General features: G+C 34.1%; 3 protein-coding genes across 3 annotated transcripts; 2 read left to right on the top strand and 1 right to left on the bottom strand.

Annotated features, from left to right (window-relative positions):
• The first annotated feature begins 1,497 nt into the window (after positions 1 to 1,497).
• LOC108565742 lies at positions 1,498 to 4,049 on the top strand. The gene is made up of 3 exons (XM_017925336.1): positions 1,498 to 2,917; positions 2,996 to 3,198; positions 3,275 to 4,049. The coding sequence occupies exons 1-3, from the start codon at positions 1,519 to 1,521 to the stop codon at positions 3,854 to 3,856; spliced, it is 2,184 nt and encodes a 727-aa protein (XP_017780825.1). The 5' UTR covers positions 1,498 to 1,518; the 3' UTR covers positions 3,857 to 4,049.
• Positions 4,050 to 4,733: 684 nt separating this feature from the next.
• On the top strand, positions 4,734 to 9,057 carry LOC108565744 (N-acetyl-D-glucosamine kinase). The gene is made up of 4 exons (XM_017925339.1): positions 4,734 to 5,118; positions 7,457 to 7,640; positions 7,705 to 7,957; positions 8,471 to 9,057. The coding sequence occupies exons 1-4, from the start codon at positions 5,093 to 5,095 to the stop codon at positions 9,037 to 9,039; spliced, it is 1,032 nt and encodes a 343-aa protein (XP_017780828.1). The 5' UTR covers positions 4,734 to 5,092; the 3' UTR covers positions 9,040 to 9,057.
• Positions 9,058 to 10,505: 1,448 nt separating this feature from the next.
• LOC108565743 (large neutral amino acids transporter small subunit 1) lies at positions 10,506 to 17,190 on the bottom strand (the record flags this gene model as incomplete). The annotated part of the gene is given in 5 exon segments (XM_017925338.1): positions 10,506 to 11,563; positions 11,621 to 12,020; positions 12,082 to 12,126; positions 12,187 to 12,406; positions 16,944 to 17,190. Coding segments are annotated over 5 exon segments (1,233 nt in total), but the record flags the coding sequence as incomplete, so codon positions are not given.
• Positions 17,191 to 17,525: the final 335 nt, after the last annotated feature.

Genomic DNA, 17,525 nt, shown 5'->3' with positions numbered 1-17,525 from the left:
TGCAGCAATTACGAGTGAAAACACGTGAAAACGCAATAAAAACAGTCCATTAACATCGAATCACCAAAACCTCTGGAAGTTCATTATCGACCTAACAATCTGCTAAGTAAGCCATCATTGATATTTTAATACCATAAAATTGGCACAGAAACAAAAGCATTCTACGTTCAACGCCTAATTAATTCCAAAAACCTCATTACAACAACAAAAACGACGATGACAAAGAGAATTTGCATATTACTGCCCATAAACAAGACTTCTAGAACCACACGCTTCAACACTCCCCAAAAACTAAATCAAATCTGACGTTTACGACATTGACACTCGTAAATTCATCGGCGCTAATTTGCTACAGAAAGTTGGCAAGAGTTTACGACTGAAGCGGATGAATCATCTTTAGTTCATCTTTAAATTGATCCATTTTTTTTAGATCATCTAAAATTAAGAAATATGATTACTCACCGATTGTCGTGTAAATTGTGCTGCAGTAAACAACGGCGTCAATATTTAGTGTTGAAAGGAAAGCGTTCACACACGAGCCATAAACATATGTGTCTTTATATTTGAATTATTTATTAATGGATTAGAATTTAGTTAACTTGATTCTTACAAACTTAATAATGAAATTTAATGACTGTGCATAGTATACGTTATAAATTGACAGCTAATATTGACAGTTGAAATATAGTTGTATTCATTGACAGCTGACAGTTGACGTTTAAATTTAGTGACATGTTACAAACCTACTAAAACCAATAAGGAAACAATAATAATTTGGTTTCAGGTAACTTTCTTTAACTGTACACAATTATGTCGTTTTTTTTTTAATATTATGCATGCGTATTAAAAGATATCTTGTAATGTAACCAGAAACTGTTATGACCAATATTAAAAATAGTCGCAATTCGCGGTTTCCCAAAAATAAATCGTCGAAGCAGTAAAAGCCGTCTCCGGATTTTGATTTACGGCCGATCGGATTTGTTTGCTGTTGCTGCTGCTGCATCTGCATCAGTCATCGTCGCAGAACCGATTGAAGCGCATCAATTATTCGTGCAGAAATGTTGCATGAAAGAGATCAACAGCTGCGGCAGAACATGTTTATTCTGGAGGAATCGTTCAAATGGAATTCGTGCTCCCCGTCATCGCGGCAATCTTTCGGGAAAGAATGCGCGCCTACGTTGCCAAAAATGTGCCAACCTGTGACCAACCTAAAATAATAAAAAAAAAAGAAGTAAAACGAGAAGAAGAAGAAATAATAATAAGAAAGAAAAAATATAAGAAGAGGATTAAAATTAACTTTTGCTATTTATTTTTGAGAGAGTGCTGTTTTTCGGTTTCTTCCTCTCGAAGGTATTTTGGAAGAGGATGAGAGAGAGAGAGAGAAAGCGGAGCGAAGTCTTTCCTATTTATATTTTCGAACATTGCAGTGACAGCTAGGAACGTTCGACCTGTACTAAATGCGATTTCGGTCCGGGATCTCGGGTGGAGCGCTCCAAAAATAGCTTTAGTCTCGAAAGCATGGATACGCTGCAAACATCTGCTACATCAGCAGCAGAAACGACCGAAGAGGATGCGATCAAAAACATCGAAGCCCTCGTCACACCTGAGCAGGTGTTAAGTGCCAATGTGGCGCGAAGAAGAAGGACTATTGCGAGGAAGAGGAGTTCCAGCTCTAAGCAACGCTCGAAGACGCCCGTTCGAGATGCCGTCGCTCCTATTGGAACGACCTCGAGTGAGGAGGAGGATGATGATGTTGAGGATGAAGCTACGAGACTTCCCGAACGACCGCAACGAAAGGTATTCGCGAGTGATAAACCGAAGGAGGACGAACCGAAGCCGAACAATAAGATGATAAGCGATTCGAGTTGTCCTTCCTCGCGTGAAGACGATAAACCTAAGACGACGGACTCCAGTTTCAAGGAGGAGGAACGCAAGAAACCTAGGAGAATCAGAAGGAAAACGGCGGATTCGAAAGAAGGAAGCCTTTCCAGGAAATCCTCCATCAAATACCACTCCGAGCGAAGCGCAAGTCTACCCAGGCAATTCGAAGAGCAACTATCGAAATTGGATAACTTCGTTTCGAGCAACACCAAAGATCTTATAGGCTTCCTCGAGAAGGCCAAAAGTACTGTCGAAGAAAAAGGCAAGGAGTTGCGGAAGAAACGCTTCAACAAAAAAGAACCTCTCAAGAGAAGCCGCTCCACCCCAAGACAATTAACCGAAGAGGATCTTCTCGAGAGCTTCAAAAGAGCTCAAATCCAAACGGCTTTAAGAGAAAAAGAACGTTCAAAATCAGCAGGTCGTTACTCATCAGCAAGCGAATCTCCGGAACGACCTAATCGAAAACAAAAACCCATAGTAATCAAACCGAAGACCAAAAAACACCAAGGTATCAAATCGAATAAAATCGTTGAAATCCTCGATCCTAAAACCTCCAAAGTCATAGCCACCAAAGACGTAGGGGAAGTCACCCATATGCGTGTCAGAGACGTCTTCAAGATCTTCCGTTTCTACTCGATTCGCGAAATCTTCTCCGAATACAGAAAATACAAAAAAGACTTTGCCGTCGAGTACAACAAAATCAGGATGTACCGTAGAAAATGCTTCAGTCATCTACTAATCCTTTTGATTTTCTGCGGGTTGGGAGGTATAGTCTTCAAGTTCACGGAAGGCGCTTTCGAGAGCTTCTACAAGTGTGGAGTTAAACGCGTGAAGCGCGATTTCGTCGAGATGTTGTGGGTGAAGAGTCACAATTTGCGCGAAGACGAGTGGAAATCACTGGCGAGGAATAAGCTGAGGAATTTCGAGGACGAGCTTCACGCGGCGCACGAAGCCGGAGTACATTCGTACAGTGGACAGAAGTCCTGGAGTTTTCTGAATGGAATCGTTTATTGTCTCACCATCGTCACGACCATAGGTTGAGGATGATTTGTTTGTTTTTGCCAATCTTCGGAATGGGTTGAATTTATTGTTTTTTTGTTTGTTTTTGTTGCAGGATACGGTCATCTCTATCCGACTACAACGACAGGACAAGCTCTCACCATAGTCTATTCGCTCATCGGAATTCCGCTGTTCTTGATCATCCTCACAGATTTCGGTAAACTCTTCACCAGATGCATCAAATTCTTGTGGTCTTTCGTGCGGAGGGTTTACTATACCGGTAGCTGCAGGAATGTCAGGAAACAAGCACAAGTTCAGGTAAATATACAGAATTTAAGACTATAATATACTTTAAATTAAATTAGATTAATTGATGATATAATTTTTCTTTTAGGAAATCTTCAAAGGAGCTCAGATGATGTACGACATTGCAAGATTTCGACGACCTTCGGCCTTCGATCCGAGCATGCAGAATCAGGACGGAACCGAAGGCAGCAACACCGCTCCTCCAACACCTGCCATCTCCAACTTCGAGATAGACGACGAATTCAATCTTCCCATCTCCTTGGCCATCCTCCTCCTCGTCCTCTACATCTTTCTCGGCGCTGTGCTTTTCTGCATCTGGGAGCACTGGGACTTCTTCACGTCCTTCTACTTCGTCTTCATTTCGATGTCCACCATCGGTTTCGGCGACTACGTTCCTCGTCATCCTGTCTTCATGATCGTCTCCATCGTGTACCTCGTCTTCGGCTTAGCCCTCATGTCTATGTGTATCAACGTCGTTCAAGTTAAATTAAGCGACACCTTCAGTCACGCCTCCGCGAAGATCGGAGCGACGATAGGTTTGGGCGTTGCCGAAGAGGATGGTAGCATCCAGGCAATTCCACCCGTACTCGTTGAGATGCCCCAAGTCCACGGCTCCCTTACTCAGATCAACGAGGAGCTCAAAGAACCGACGACCTCTGATCAAAAATAAATTTGTTTTTTTTTTTGCATTTTTTTTACGTTTCACCCATATAATATAACATGATGTTACGAATAAGATCCATTTTCCTTCACCAAGTTTTGTGATTTGTTGCTCTTGAAAGAATGCCATTGTTGATTAGGATTAAGAAAGATATGATAATTTTAAAACAGAATACAAACAATAAAGATTACTTAGTCTAGTATCATGCGTGCATCCATAAACATATCCAAACTTGAGCTGTCAAATTAAGAAATATATCATTATAATTAATTGTAAAAAAAACAGTTAAAATATAAAACAGCTTAAAATCATAAAATTATAATTAAAATTTCATTTTCACCCTTCAATTTTATACACTATTTTGTAAACATAATTATTTTGACAGCTGTCAAATTTAAATTTAGTTATATAACTATCATTATAAAGTATTTTTGACATATGTCATTTATGTAAATCATTCGAAAATTAAATATTTAAACAAAAGTCACTTTCTTTATGGACAAATTTAAACTTCTACGTTTACAACATATTGATGTGAAAAATTTAAGAAAATATACATAAAAAAAATCGGACTACATTTCGAAGTAAACTGAAAATATTTGCGTTAAATGACTTTTGTATAGTTAAAAAGATCATTAGCAGATGTAACTATTAAAAAATAATGAGAAATACACAATATTAAGTAACTTTTAACACAGTTTGGATTAATTTCTACAGTGTAGTTGCTTATTGCTAAAATAATAACGGCAAGCGGCTGTTCTATAACTTAATTGTAACAAGTATGATCAATATGAAAATGTATTTTCTACTTATTTCTGCATAATATATTTCTGGTTGTATGACTATGTTCGTGCAGTTGCCTACTACAATTCACAATCTCTAAATATCCATCAGCTGACTGACCTGACAGAAGGCAAACACTGTCAGCTGTTGGACGCAGGTATTTGTTATCTTCTATTGTTCATCTGTTTTCAGATCCTTCCACCATATAATTTGCAACATTCCACGAATTTCATGGCAATATGATTTGCGGATGGTTTTCGATGGTCTCTCCACCATTCCACATGCGTGGAGGTCAATTTTGTAGAGGCGTCCTACGATCGGACCTCGACTCTCTTTTCATTCAAGTCCGAGACGCCGTCGCGTGTGCAGTTGTTTTGTGTGTATAGTATAGTATATAGTTCGTTCGTGAAACTGTAGGTGGTAGCTGCAATCTTCCAGCTGAAGAGTTGAGGGACGTTCGACATGTATGTGATCGGTGGAATCGAAGGGTAAGGCTCTATAGTTAGGAATGCCTTCTCTCCTTCCTGCTGCTGCAACTCAACGACAAGTTGACATTTAAACAACAACTCACGACACTTTCGATTGTAACATTGACCGGTTATTATCGTTGGAGGCACTCAGGTTCTGCACAAAGTGAACAAACTTTCCGCAAATTTCGTTCTTCATGTGTAACATATGCTTGTTTATTATAACAAAGAACTTCAATTAACTTCAGCTTGATATAAAACACTAATAGTTGAATTGGAGTACCTAAAGGTTCCATTCTAGGTCCTAATGTAAAAATTATTGCCAATAAACTACAAAATTCAAATTTAAAACATTTACTTGTAATTTGTAACAAAATTTTTGTTTCTATTTAACAGACAAAAATAAATAAAAATAATTGGTTGTTAGGTTACATAAATTCGTTATTTTTGTAACCTAGGTAATGGATTTTCAATATATTTTGCATCGAATTAACGTCAATATTTTATTAGTATTTTATTAATTATAAGTAATAATTATCTTAATGGCTTTATTCTCGACAACTTTAATGAAAAAAATTGTTTAAGTCCAATGTAAACGGTAACCAACGTAGTGTAATGTTTGTTTCTCGTTGTTGTATCAATGGTATCGCTATTTGCGCACTTGAATCTCGACAAGTTGTTTGTGAAACAAACATCGTTCGTTATCTTTTGCATAATGAATGGGATCATTTGCAATCCCGTTTTTCGCATCTAGTATATAACTAAAACCGCAAAATGCAAACATAGGCTAGTAATAATACATAATTACAACCATAAATGTTAACAAAAAGAACGTTATTAAAAAGCGAACTTATGTACTTTTTGTTGTTTATTTTTTAACTATAAAATTTGTTATTGCAAATCTTTAATTTAATTAAAAAAATTAAGTACTTAATTTGATGATTTACTTTTTACAAATTTTATTATATTTAAATTGACAAGAGAAGAATAGTTAAATATTTAAATCATAGATGGCGTTTCTTAAATTTTTAAGACAAATCTATTTATATTTCTTACTATTTGTATCTTTAGTTTTTGTTACAAAGTTTTCTTGTTAATTTTAGGTATATAATCATGTCTTTAAAGTTAATTAAAATTTATTAAAAAAAAAATAATTGTCTTCAATAACTAATATTTTTTGTTTCTAACTTTGATAATGATCTTTAGACTAATAGTACGAATGAGGAAGAGATCAATTGAACGGAATTTGGATGAGCGGTAATTGGATAATAGCTGCGAGCGCAGCCCACGTGTTCTTCATCGGTTTCCTGAATAGTAAAAGTTGTTGCACTGTTCAGTACTTCTTTATTTATTTATTTTTTAATTCGGTTTACATTCCGATCCGAAAAAGGAATTTAACATTAATTCAACGTTGGTTAATGACCCACCTTCCCGAAGGCCGAATGAAACCTCGTTCACGGAGACGAAGGAAAAGTTCCACAACATACACACACACACACACATTCCTTCTACTCCTTCAATCGCGTTTCTAATTCGTTTTCCTCTCATCTCCGCGCTCCAATAACTCGGACTCTTCTCTTCTCATTGACCAATACAATATTTCGGTCGTTTTCGTATCGTTGCACACGGTATTCCATCAAGGACACACACACACACACAAAAATCGAAGAAAGTGAATGCACATTTCTTCATCGTAAACTCATAAATATTAATTATTTACTAACAAAATAGAATTAGGACAAGTTAAAATTGAGATTCTAGCAACTTGAAATTACTTTAAAACTAAATTTTAAGTAAAGAGGACCTAGAACATTACCTAGGGGAATCCCTTAAAATTCGAAATTTTATTTAAATAATTTATTATCATTATAACTAGCACTTGAGTTTTCCTTGAATGAGATTCCAAATATAAGTTTTTCTTTGTACGAATGACGTAAATAGCGAATTCCATTTTTGAATACAGAAACTCGTTTCATTCAATTTTTTTTATATCATGATTCACCTGGCTTTGAGGGAATCAAAAAAGACCTTTGTGTCCGTGACAAACCAAACGTTTGTAGCAATCGATAAATCGTTAGATAAGATTAACGAGAGAAAAAAAAAGTATTGATTGCGAAAAAAACGCGTAATATTAGATAAAGTACAGGAAATCCTGATAAATTGGAATACGTAAAATTTATTACGTTTCCTAGTAGAAATTAATCGAAGGATGGAAATAATGAAAAAAATATTTTGTTTACATAGATGAATCATAGATGGCGTATCGAATTTTATTAACAAATCTTACAGTTTTCGTTGCAAATAGTATTAGTTTTATAATAATTATGATTTGTAGTGATATATTTGTTTTTTTTTGTAGTGGAGCTACGCATTCCACAATAGTACTTCTTAATTCAGAAGGTAAAATAATTGCGAAAGGCAATGGTCCTGGCACCAATCATTTCCTGCTTTCAATGGAAGAATGCTGGAAGAGGATCGCTCAGATGGTGGAGGACACCAAATTGGCTGCGGGAATCCCGAAAGGGACACCTCTGAAAGCATTGGTAAATTAACTGAAAGATGTTTAAAAAAAAAACTGGTAAACTTAATGGTTGAGATGTTGGACAGGGTTTGAGTTTGAGCGGTTGCGAGAAGGAAGAGACGAACATCGAGCTGGCCGATGGATTGAGGAAGAACTACCCGAATGTTTGTTCGCTGTGCGTTGCCAGTAGCGACACGGATGGTAGCATAGCAGCGGTTTCCGCGAACGGTGGTATTACATGCATCGCCGGTACTGGATCCAACACGCTTCTGATCAATCCCGATGGTTCCAAGTACCAATGCGGAGGATACGGTTACATGCTTGGAGATGAAGGCAGTGGTAATATAAATTCACATAAACTACGGTTGTTTGCGGCCCGCGGGCCGCATCTGGCCCTTTACTTAATATTTCAGTTATTACTCAATCAATTTCAAAAATTCTTTTTTCATATGAAAGAAAATTTATTAATTTAACTTAATTAAAGATAAAATTTCTTAAAAAATGTCGTATTTAATCTATATCTTAATTGGAACTTGAGTTGGTTTTCCAATTTCATTTATTTTTTATTCGTTCGACTTGCAATTAAATGTTAAAGCACGTCTGAAATTAAACTAAATGCATCGAAATCCAATTGAAATTCATGTTGCGTTCTCCTCAAAGTAAATAAATAAAAAAAAGAAACGACATTAAAATCGGCCTTTGAGACTTGTCTTTTGCATTGTAACAGTTTTGTCGCGTGAATAACAAAATAAAAAAAATTATACGTCTGTCCGTGTCCTATTTTTAGCACACGTAATCAGCAATGGATGCACATGCTCGGTTTCACCAGATTAAATATATGTTCGTTTTCAGCATGGAAAATCGCCCACACAGCAATAAAATACTGCATAGACTCGATGGATGGATTCGAGAAGAGTCCGTACTCTATAAAAACGGCTTGGAATCTGACTAAGGACCATTTTAAGGTCGAGACGAGTGTTGATCTTCTGGATCACATGTACACGAAATTCGATAAAGCTTTTATGGCTTCGCTCTGCAAGAAGTTGGCTGATGCTGCAAGGAACGGAGATGAACTCTCGCAGCATATCTTCCGACGAGCTGGTGTTCATCTCGCTAAAGGGATTACAGCCGTTGCATCAAACGCTGCCAAAGAACTGAAGGAGAGGGAAGGTGGTCTGCAGATCTTGTGCGTGGGATCCGTGTGGTACAGTTGGGAGTTGCTCAAGGATGGTTTTCTGGAGCAGCTGGAACGGCAGACTGTTGTGGAGAAGTTGTCTTTGTTGAAGATCAAGACCACGATTGCTGTTGGGGCTGCGTACATGGCCAGCGATAGGCTGGGTCTTGATCTGAAGAAGCATTACGACGACAACTACGAGACGTTTTACACTTACAACAAGTTTCCATCGAATGGAATTTTATAATATATTTTGCAGCTTTAACATTTAGTTTTATCTTTTACAACCTCTCCTCATCCATTCCTTGATTTCTAAGAAATATCATTTAAATTAAGTAATCCATAACCAGAAGACCAACCACCAAACCTTATGCAACCAACATTGATCTGAAGTAATAATTATCATTGGAATGTAATCATCAGTTCTATTGTCAAAGTATAATAAAGAACTAGTTTTGTATATATAATACATACGTCTTATTCACTTTTTTTCCATCAAAATGTTTATGCAACCCAAGTTGACTTCAATAACTATTGCTTTTTAAAATCTAAAAGTTGCCGGTTTTTATTGCAAATTGTGTTCAAACTTCTAGTTCAGGTTAAATGAAACTGTTTTACAACAAAATAGATAAAAGTAAATTTTGTCTTAAGTTTTTGGATGTTGGTATTATGTAAGAAAATACGAATTTACTTTTGTTGCCAACTACCAAAATCATAAATTGTTGAAATATCATTTTTTATATATATTCTGAACTTATGCAACCAACATTGATCTGAAGTAATAATGATTATTGGAAATCAGTTTGCTTTTGTTATGTAATCATCAGTTCTATTGTCAAAGTATAATAAAGAACTAGTTTTGTGTAAATATATTAAATACGTATTATTCACTTTTTTCCATCAAAATGTTTATGCAACCCAAGTTAACTTCAATAACTATTGCTTTTTAAAATCTAAAAGTTGCCGTTTTTATTGCAAATTGTATTAAATCTTCTGGTTCAGGTTAAATGAAAATGTTTTACAACAAAATAGATAAAAGTAAATTTTGTCTTAAGTTTTTGGAGGTTGGTATTATGTAAGAAAATGCGAATTTAGTTTTGTTGCCAACTACCTAATTCATAAATTGTTGAAATATCATTTTTTTATATATTCTGATCTTATGCAACCAACATTGATCTGAAGTAATAATGATTATTGGAAATCAGTTTGTAATTTGTAATGTAATAATCAGTTCTATTGTCAAAGTATAATAAAGAAAATGTTTATGCAACCCAAGTTGATTTCAATAACTATTGCTTTTTAAAATATAAAAGCTGCCGTTTTTATTGCAAATTGTATTAAATCTTTTGGTTCAGGTTAAATGAAACTGTTTTACAACAAAATAGATGAAAGTAAATTTTTTCTTAAGTTTTTGGAGGTTGGTATTATGTAAGAAAATACGAATTTACTTTTGTTGCTAGCGTATTTTATTATTCATGATGCGAATATATTCGTCAATACAAAAGACCATGACGATTATATACGACATAAGCAATGAAGGGGTTAAACAAAAACATATTTTTAAGTAGCAAAATCATGAAATATCTCCCTTTTGTTACTTTACACATAAACATATGTTGGATGTATGCTAATGACTCTTTTTCTTTTAAACAAAATGAATTACATCATAGGTATATTGACTTATGAAGAGATATTAAAAAAAACGAACAAAAATTGTTTTTCTCTCAATATTTATTTATTTAATTACTTCTGTTACAGGCGTACAAACATGATATATTATTGTCGATCTGTAGCCGAGCACGTTTTCTTTTGGTGGCGAAAAAGCATCTAAAAAAAAGATTCACTACAAACATTTTTATAAAAAATATTCGTTCTGAGTGGTCACGCGGCGGAGGCAGGGCAGTATCGCATATTTTTTTTAAATTCCTGTATTAATAATAATAATTATCCTTTTTGGTTCCTATAAAAACACATCTTTCTCCTTGTCGATCACCAGACAACACTTCCCAATCGATCGCAACGGAAAACAAACCAAAATAAATAAAACAGTATCCATTTGTGATGATGTTGATGATGATGATATGTTTCGAAAAAACTGCAGCCATTCCCAGTTTTTTGGAAGCATCTTGTCCGATGACAGCTTTTCTACCACCAAACGTGGTGCTCCTTATATTTCTTTCGTTTCATAATACCGCTTTCATCCATCCACCTTTCTTCCAAACACTAACTAACGAGAGAGGCAATAAATAACAAGTGTAGAAAAAAAAGTACGAAATAGAAAAAAAAAAGTTGTTTTTTTTTTTAAAATAATAACACGTAACGGAACGTAAACTGAGGGGGAGAGGGAGGAAAATATTACATAAATAAATTACGGAATGTACAACAACATTGTGAGCGCGTTTCCCGGTCGTCTGTTTTTTCTTGTTTTGTTTTGGTTGTGCTTCGCTTGTTTACAGCTGAGCCGACTTCGATTTTCCCACGACGACGAAGACCTTCTGCAGAAGTTCCGTGATGCATCCCGTGCACTTTGTGAACCATCGAGGCTTCGATTTCCACATGATGAAGACCATGTACACGGGAACCGAGGTGAGGATCATCAGGATACCGATGCCCGTTTCCACGGGACTCGCGATCATGGGTACAGCCGTTACGAAGATCGTTGCTAGGAGATAGAGGATAGGCCAGATCAGGTTCACTTTGATAGGTCTCTCCAAGTTCGGTTGTTTCCATCGCAACCAAGGTAAACAAAGCACTGACGCTCCAATACTCAACTAAAAACAAAGATTATTACGTTAATGAATTTCATGATTTAGTATATAGAAACGAACCCAAGTGGCAAAACCGACGTAATTGATGAGAGCAAAGATGTTCGATGATGTCAAGTATAACATGGAGAGTAAAGCCATAGCTAAGACAGCAGGCGTTGGTGTCAACTTCTTGGATTGGATCATAGTTAAGATTTCGGGCATCTGACCGTGACAGGCTCCGGCGTAGAAGAGACGAGACGAAGTTAACAAGATACCGTTGACAGCTCCGAACGTCGATAAAGCCACGAAAACGGGGATTGTCCATGCCAAAGGTCCGAACAATCTGTTAGCGAAAGACACCGCCACAGCCTCGGATCCGAGAACTTCAGCAGGTGATAAAGTCGTGTAAAAGGCTACGTTTGTGAGGACGTAAACTATGGTCACCAAAGTGCAAGAAATGGCAATAGCCAAAGGTAAATTCCTAAAGATTAGATCAAACGAATTAATAAAAAAATCAAAGACCTAAAGCGATTTACACATACCTAACCGGATCCTTGAGCTCTTCAATGATGAAATTGAGGTAATTCCTGAAAATTAAAGAAAATAATTTAATCTAATTATCTATGATTAATTCTTGGTGATTATACCATCCATTGTAGGCGAATAATCCCGAGTAGAAGGATAAAGCTAGCGATGTTACTTCAGTTTTTGTGTTGATGAAGGAGAAGTGTTCCACGTGGCCGTTCATCAATTGGTAGATTCCGGCTCCGATGACGATGAACAATGCAAGTAGTTTTGCGTAGGTGAAGACGTCTTGTACTCTCGTTGCCCATTTGACGTCGTAACAGTTAACAAACGTCAAAATACCTGAAAATAAGTAAATTTGTTCAGCTTAATTTGTAAATTTTTCAAGAATCAATACATTAGTTTGTTATTAGTTTACTAATGTATTATAGCAACTGAAGATATGAGTTTACACCCATATTAATCTATGAAGATTCAGGATTAATAATTCACTAAAATTTGTTAATAATTTATGAAGATACTAATGTATACTTGTTGTATTATTTGGATATTCAAGATTACATAATTAAAAAATGTTTAAATAAAAAGCGAAAAAATAACTTCTACTAAATCTCTAAAATGTATCAACTTGACAAGGATTTAACGTCCATCATATAAAATTGCAACAGGTTCAAAACGCATGTCAACAGACATCGCCTAAAGAGGATTACATTCCAACATGCGAAATACGTTCAAATAACAAACACACACACATAAATTTAAAAAAAATGCTGACGGTTCACTCTTCATCCTCCACGGAAAGCAAGATTGGATCGTATACTGCGCGCAATTAAATTACATGTATCGCGCGGATATCGGACGTACCGGTACGTCTGAATTGCATAGAACATGCGCTGTAAATCGAAGGAAGCGATGGGAAATCTTACAAATAGCGAAACGTAATTCACTTTGTCGCTTTATTTATTTATTAGATTACGTTGCAGGAATTGCGAAGGAACGGGATCCAATAGGAAATAAAAGGATGATCAGACAAACAACTATCAACAGTTTACAAACGCGCGATAGGAAATATATTCTGTTTTGCGTAGTTTTCCGTTCGTTTCTTCATTGATTACACGTCAATTGTCAGCGATTTTTCTTGCTTTTATGAAACAACAACTTTTTTTTTATTTTTGTCGAAGTAGAAGTAAATTCTGAATTAAATATTTATCACATGCAAAAAAAAAACACAATATTATTCAATGAATAAATTTGAAGAAAACGTATGCAAATTTTATTGTACCAAAGTCATACTTATTGTTATTTTGATTACAAAACATTTCTAGTTAATTAAGTACTGATGATCAGGTGATGATCTTCCTCTTCAATAATAGTTAAGAGGAATAATTATGAATTGAAATATTAGAAATTTGAAGAGAAAATAATAATTACATAATGAACAACTTTGAGAGTGATTTTGAAGTGAATAAACAATAAAATATTTATGATTTAATATTGGTTTAATATCATCAGGCAATGCAGTTAATCAATGCTTTCAAGGTCATCGTGCATCAGGTCTTCTATGTTCACTCATCGAAATCACCATGGAAACCATTATATAACAACAACAACAACAGCGTCGTAGTTACGTCAAAACGTTCTTTCAATTGTTTTATCAGCTGTCTTAGTTTGACTTAGTTTTAAGAAAAAAAAAATCTGTAACATATTAATTACGAATTGAACAATTAATTAATACTGATTTATTAATGCAACAGGTAATTAATAATTAATTCATCAAATTGATTAGTAATTCAACAATTACATAATTGATTTTTGTTATACATTTAAACGTTAAAAGATTTTTGCTATTATTACTGAAACAATCCATCATAATGTTGTGTGTGTATACATTACGCATATTGCATAATATCGATACTATTTTCGTAGTACCATAAAAAAATAATATAGAAGTGGTAAACAAATTATTCATTCTGCCATGCATTTTTCATTATCTGGTGCTATAAAACAGAACGTCGCATTTAGTAAATGAGAATAGAATGGAGTTGTGTATTTTTTAACAACAAAAAAAAGTTTGATGCGTTCATCCGCAATTAGCAGAAGAGAGGATTTTCTCTGTGATTTCTCCAAGGAGTTATTAAGAGGAATAAGAAGGATTTGCGGCCTGCTTCGATAAAAGCCTTTTCCTATATATCAATTTAACAACTGAAGCCAAAAAATAAATCACAGTTTTGTTAGTTTTGATTGAAACAATCTGAATTGATTTTATTTAGTAAAATTACTTAATTGAATAAATCCAAGTAAATATTGAAAATCGTTACTTCTGATTGAAATAATCTTAATTAGATAAAATCAATAAATTAAATTACTTAAATGAAGCCATGGAAACAGTGCTAAATCACCAAATATTCCAATTATTTTTAAATTAAATATTTTTAAATGAAATATTTTTAAAGAAATGTTCAAAAACCTGTAGAATATACACGTTTTTAGTATAATTATACAGTTTTTAATTAAAAAAATATTGTGAAAATTCAATATTTTCTGTAACTTTAACAACTAGAAGAATTTCAATAAAATTATAATAATAGTGTAATGTTAATCGTGACCATTCTTGTAGAACTATTATCCATAACCACAATATGCGCATTATGTAATTATCTTTTCTCTAATCATCGGTTTCTTCCTTTCGGGTTGGGTTTATGGAATGCAACTAAATGGTCACCTTCGATCCGTCATGTTGCGTAAAGATGAAGAAGTGTACGACTCAAAAAAGGAGATACACACACACAGTATTTTATACTTTGGATGAAGAAGTTTCTGCGTGTTTGGTAAGTGGACATTGGCGATTCTATTAAATCAAGTTTTGCAGCAAAATAAAAAAAAAACTAACATTCAAAGAGTGAATGTGGGTCGGAACGTGTCCTAGTAATTGGTTATCGAACTTCTTGTTTCAGCGAATTGTGTTTCTAATGTGAATTTGTTATTGGATTATTGGAAGTTTGATTATATTGGAAATAGGATTATCAAAAGCTGATTTTCCATCAATTTTCATTAAGTAATATTAGAAATTATGAAAGTTTTTAGTTTTTAGTTTAAAATTTAAGTTTTAATTTATAAACAAAAATACGAAATTAATTTGCATTATGTATAAATGGTCAAACAAAGTTAACTATAAAGTTCTTTAGCAAAGTTCAGAAATCTTATATGAATCTAATATATATTAGAAATTCCATAGAAATCTTGTTTTTTCACAAATAATCAAAATTTTCTCAAATTAAATCTAATTTTGTTGGGCTTTTCAACGTGCTTTTTGTCATATTTGTAACTATTGCCGATTTCCTGTAATTTACGATCAAATTTGAAAAAAAAACGTGTTTTAAGCCTTTAAAGTTTTAGTTTTTGGTAAGTTTTAATTTATTAAAAAAATAGAAATTTCCAAAATTTACACATTAATTTGCATTATGTATAAATGGTCAAACAAAGTTAACTATAAAGTTCTATAGCAAAGTTCAGAAATCTTATATAAATCTAATATATATTAGAAATTCCATAGAAATCTTGTGTTTTCACAAATAATCAAAATTTTCTCAAATTAAAGCTAATTATTTGGGCTTTCCAACGTGCTTTTTGTCATATTTGTAACTATTGCAAATTACGATCAAATTTGAAAAAAAAAAACGTTTTTTAAGTCTTTATAGTTTTAGTTTTTGGTTTAAAATTTAGGTTTTAATTATCTAAAAAAAAGAATATTGAATTTCGGACATTTACCTCAACTTTCCATTAATTTGCATTATGCATAAATCATCAATCAAAGTTAACTAATCCCATAGAAATCTAGAGTTTTCACAAATCATCAATTTTATTAAAAGAAAGCTAAATGTTTGCGTTTGCCAACATGCTTTTTGTCATATTTGTAACTGTTGAAAATAACGTTTTTAAGCCAAAGAAAAATCGAGTTTTCACAAATCATCAATTTTCTCAATGACTATACTCGGCACAATTATTAAAGAGCGCGCAAATTAAAGTCAAATGTTTGGGCTTTCCAACGTGATAAACCGTTTAAGAAAAACAGTTTTCAAATCTCAAGTTTTCTACAAAACCAGTTTTCAAATTTTCACCAAAAGAAAAATAGAGAAAAAAGGATTTTTACAGCATATTTTATATTGCTTAAACGGATTATTTTCTTTTCAGAAATATAAGAAACTCACATATTCATGTTCTTGAAGAATCATGATTTGATTTTTTCATAGATTTACAGATCTTGATAATATTTGTCCAAAAAACTTGATGATTTCACTTTTAGAAGCTAATAAAAGAAATAAGCTAGACGTCTTTGAACATTCTGTGGATTTTGTAAATTAACTAAAAACCTTCCTAAACCAAAACCTTGGAACTAATTCACTTAGAAATGAAAATATTAAAAACTGACATGATTTTGTATCAAAATTTAAGTAAATAATTTAAATAATTCATTAATTTTTATATTTTAAGTCTACTCTCACAAAAAATACAGGTTTATTAGTTGAAAAACAAAAGGTTTTCAAACTTGTAACTATTGCTGATTTCCTGTAGTTTACTGTCAAAATTGAAAAAAAAAACGTTTTCACAAATCATCAATTATCTCAATAACTATACACAACCCAATTATCTAAAGGCAAGCAAATTTAGGGTCAAAATTGAAAAACGTTTTTTAAGCCTCAAGTCTCTTCACAAATCTTCAATTTTCTCAATAACTATAACAGTAACAATTATGAATAAGCACGCAAAAATAAGCTAAATATTTAGGCTTTCTAAAGTATAATCTGTGATTTTTGTAACTATTGTCAATTATCTGAAATTTTCGGTCAAACTTGATGTTAATGTATGATGATGAACTTACATATGCAGCAAATGGCGAGCATCCTGGCAGCTTCATCCGGAGGTTGGCATTCGGGGAAGAAGGGCTTCATCACGTAAACGCTGAAGGTCAAAGCGACAATAGCTTGAGAGCACGGCCTCACGATCATGCACTCGATCCACAACCTGACGAAAGCCCAGAAAGGCCCGAAAGTCTCCATGATGTAAGCGTAATCAGCTCCGCTCTTCCTGATCATAGTTCCCAATTCCGCGTAACAGTAAGCTCCAACCTATATAATCAACAACAACAACAGAAAAGAACACATAAAAAATCGGAAAAAACAAACGTTTTGCTCGAAAAACGGGAATCCAATCAGCGGGATAATTGCGTCACTTCTGCGAACTCCGCGACTAATTGCATTCCTCATTCGATCGTTTCTCTTCATCTCATCATCCGATGACCTCTCGGATTCCGTTTCGACGAAGAATCCGCGAAGCCGGAATCGAAACGTACCAATTTCTTTTTGTTTTCTCTTTTTAATTATTCTTTCGGGATATGTAATTCCAGCCCGCAATTGGAATAAGTAAATTGCATTTGCCGCGGCCTTCGGATTCGAAATGGAAG

This window comes from Nicrophorus vespilloides, unplaced genomic scaffold (assembly GCF_001412225.1).
Source record: "Nicrophorus vespilloides isolate i.1.1-1 unplaced genomic scaffold, Nicve_v1.0, whole genome shotgun sequence".
Classification (NCBI taxonomy): domain Eukaryota; kingdom Metazoa; phylum Arthropoda; class Insecta; order Coleoptera; family Silphidae; genus Nicrophorus; species Nicrophorus vespilloides.
This window is presented reverse-complemented; position numbering and strand designations above follow the sequence as displayed.

Coding starts and splice junctions, on each gene's coding strand:
- LOC108565742 (XM_017925336.1), top strand. CDS start 1,519: ATGGATACGCTGCAAACATCTGCTACATCAGCAGCAGAAACGACCGAA. Junction 2,918..2,995: donor CACCATCGTCACGACCATAG/GTTGAGGATGAT, acceptor TTTTTGTTGCAG/GATACGGTCATCTCTATCCG. Junction 3,199..3,274: donor GGAAACAAGCACAAGTTCAG/GTAAATATACAG, acceptor TTTTTCTTTTAG/GAAATCTTCAAAGGAGCTCA.
- LOC108565744 (XM_017925339.1), top strand. CDS start 5,093: ATGTATGTGATCGGTGGAATCGAAGG. Junction 5,119..7,456: donor GTGATCGGTGGAATCGAAGG/GTAAGGCTCTAT, acceptor TTTTTTTTGTAG/TGGAGCTACGCATTCCACAA. Junction 7,641..7,704: donor GGACACCTCTGAAAGCATTG/GTAAATTAACTG, acceptor GATGTTGGACAG/GGTTTGAGTTTGAGCGGTTG.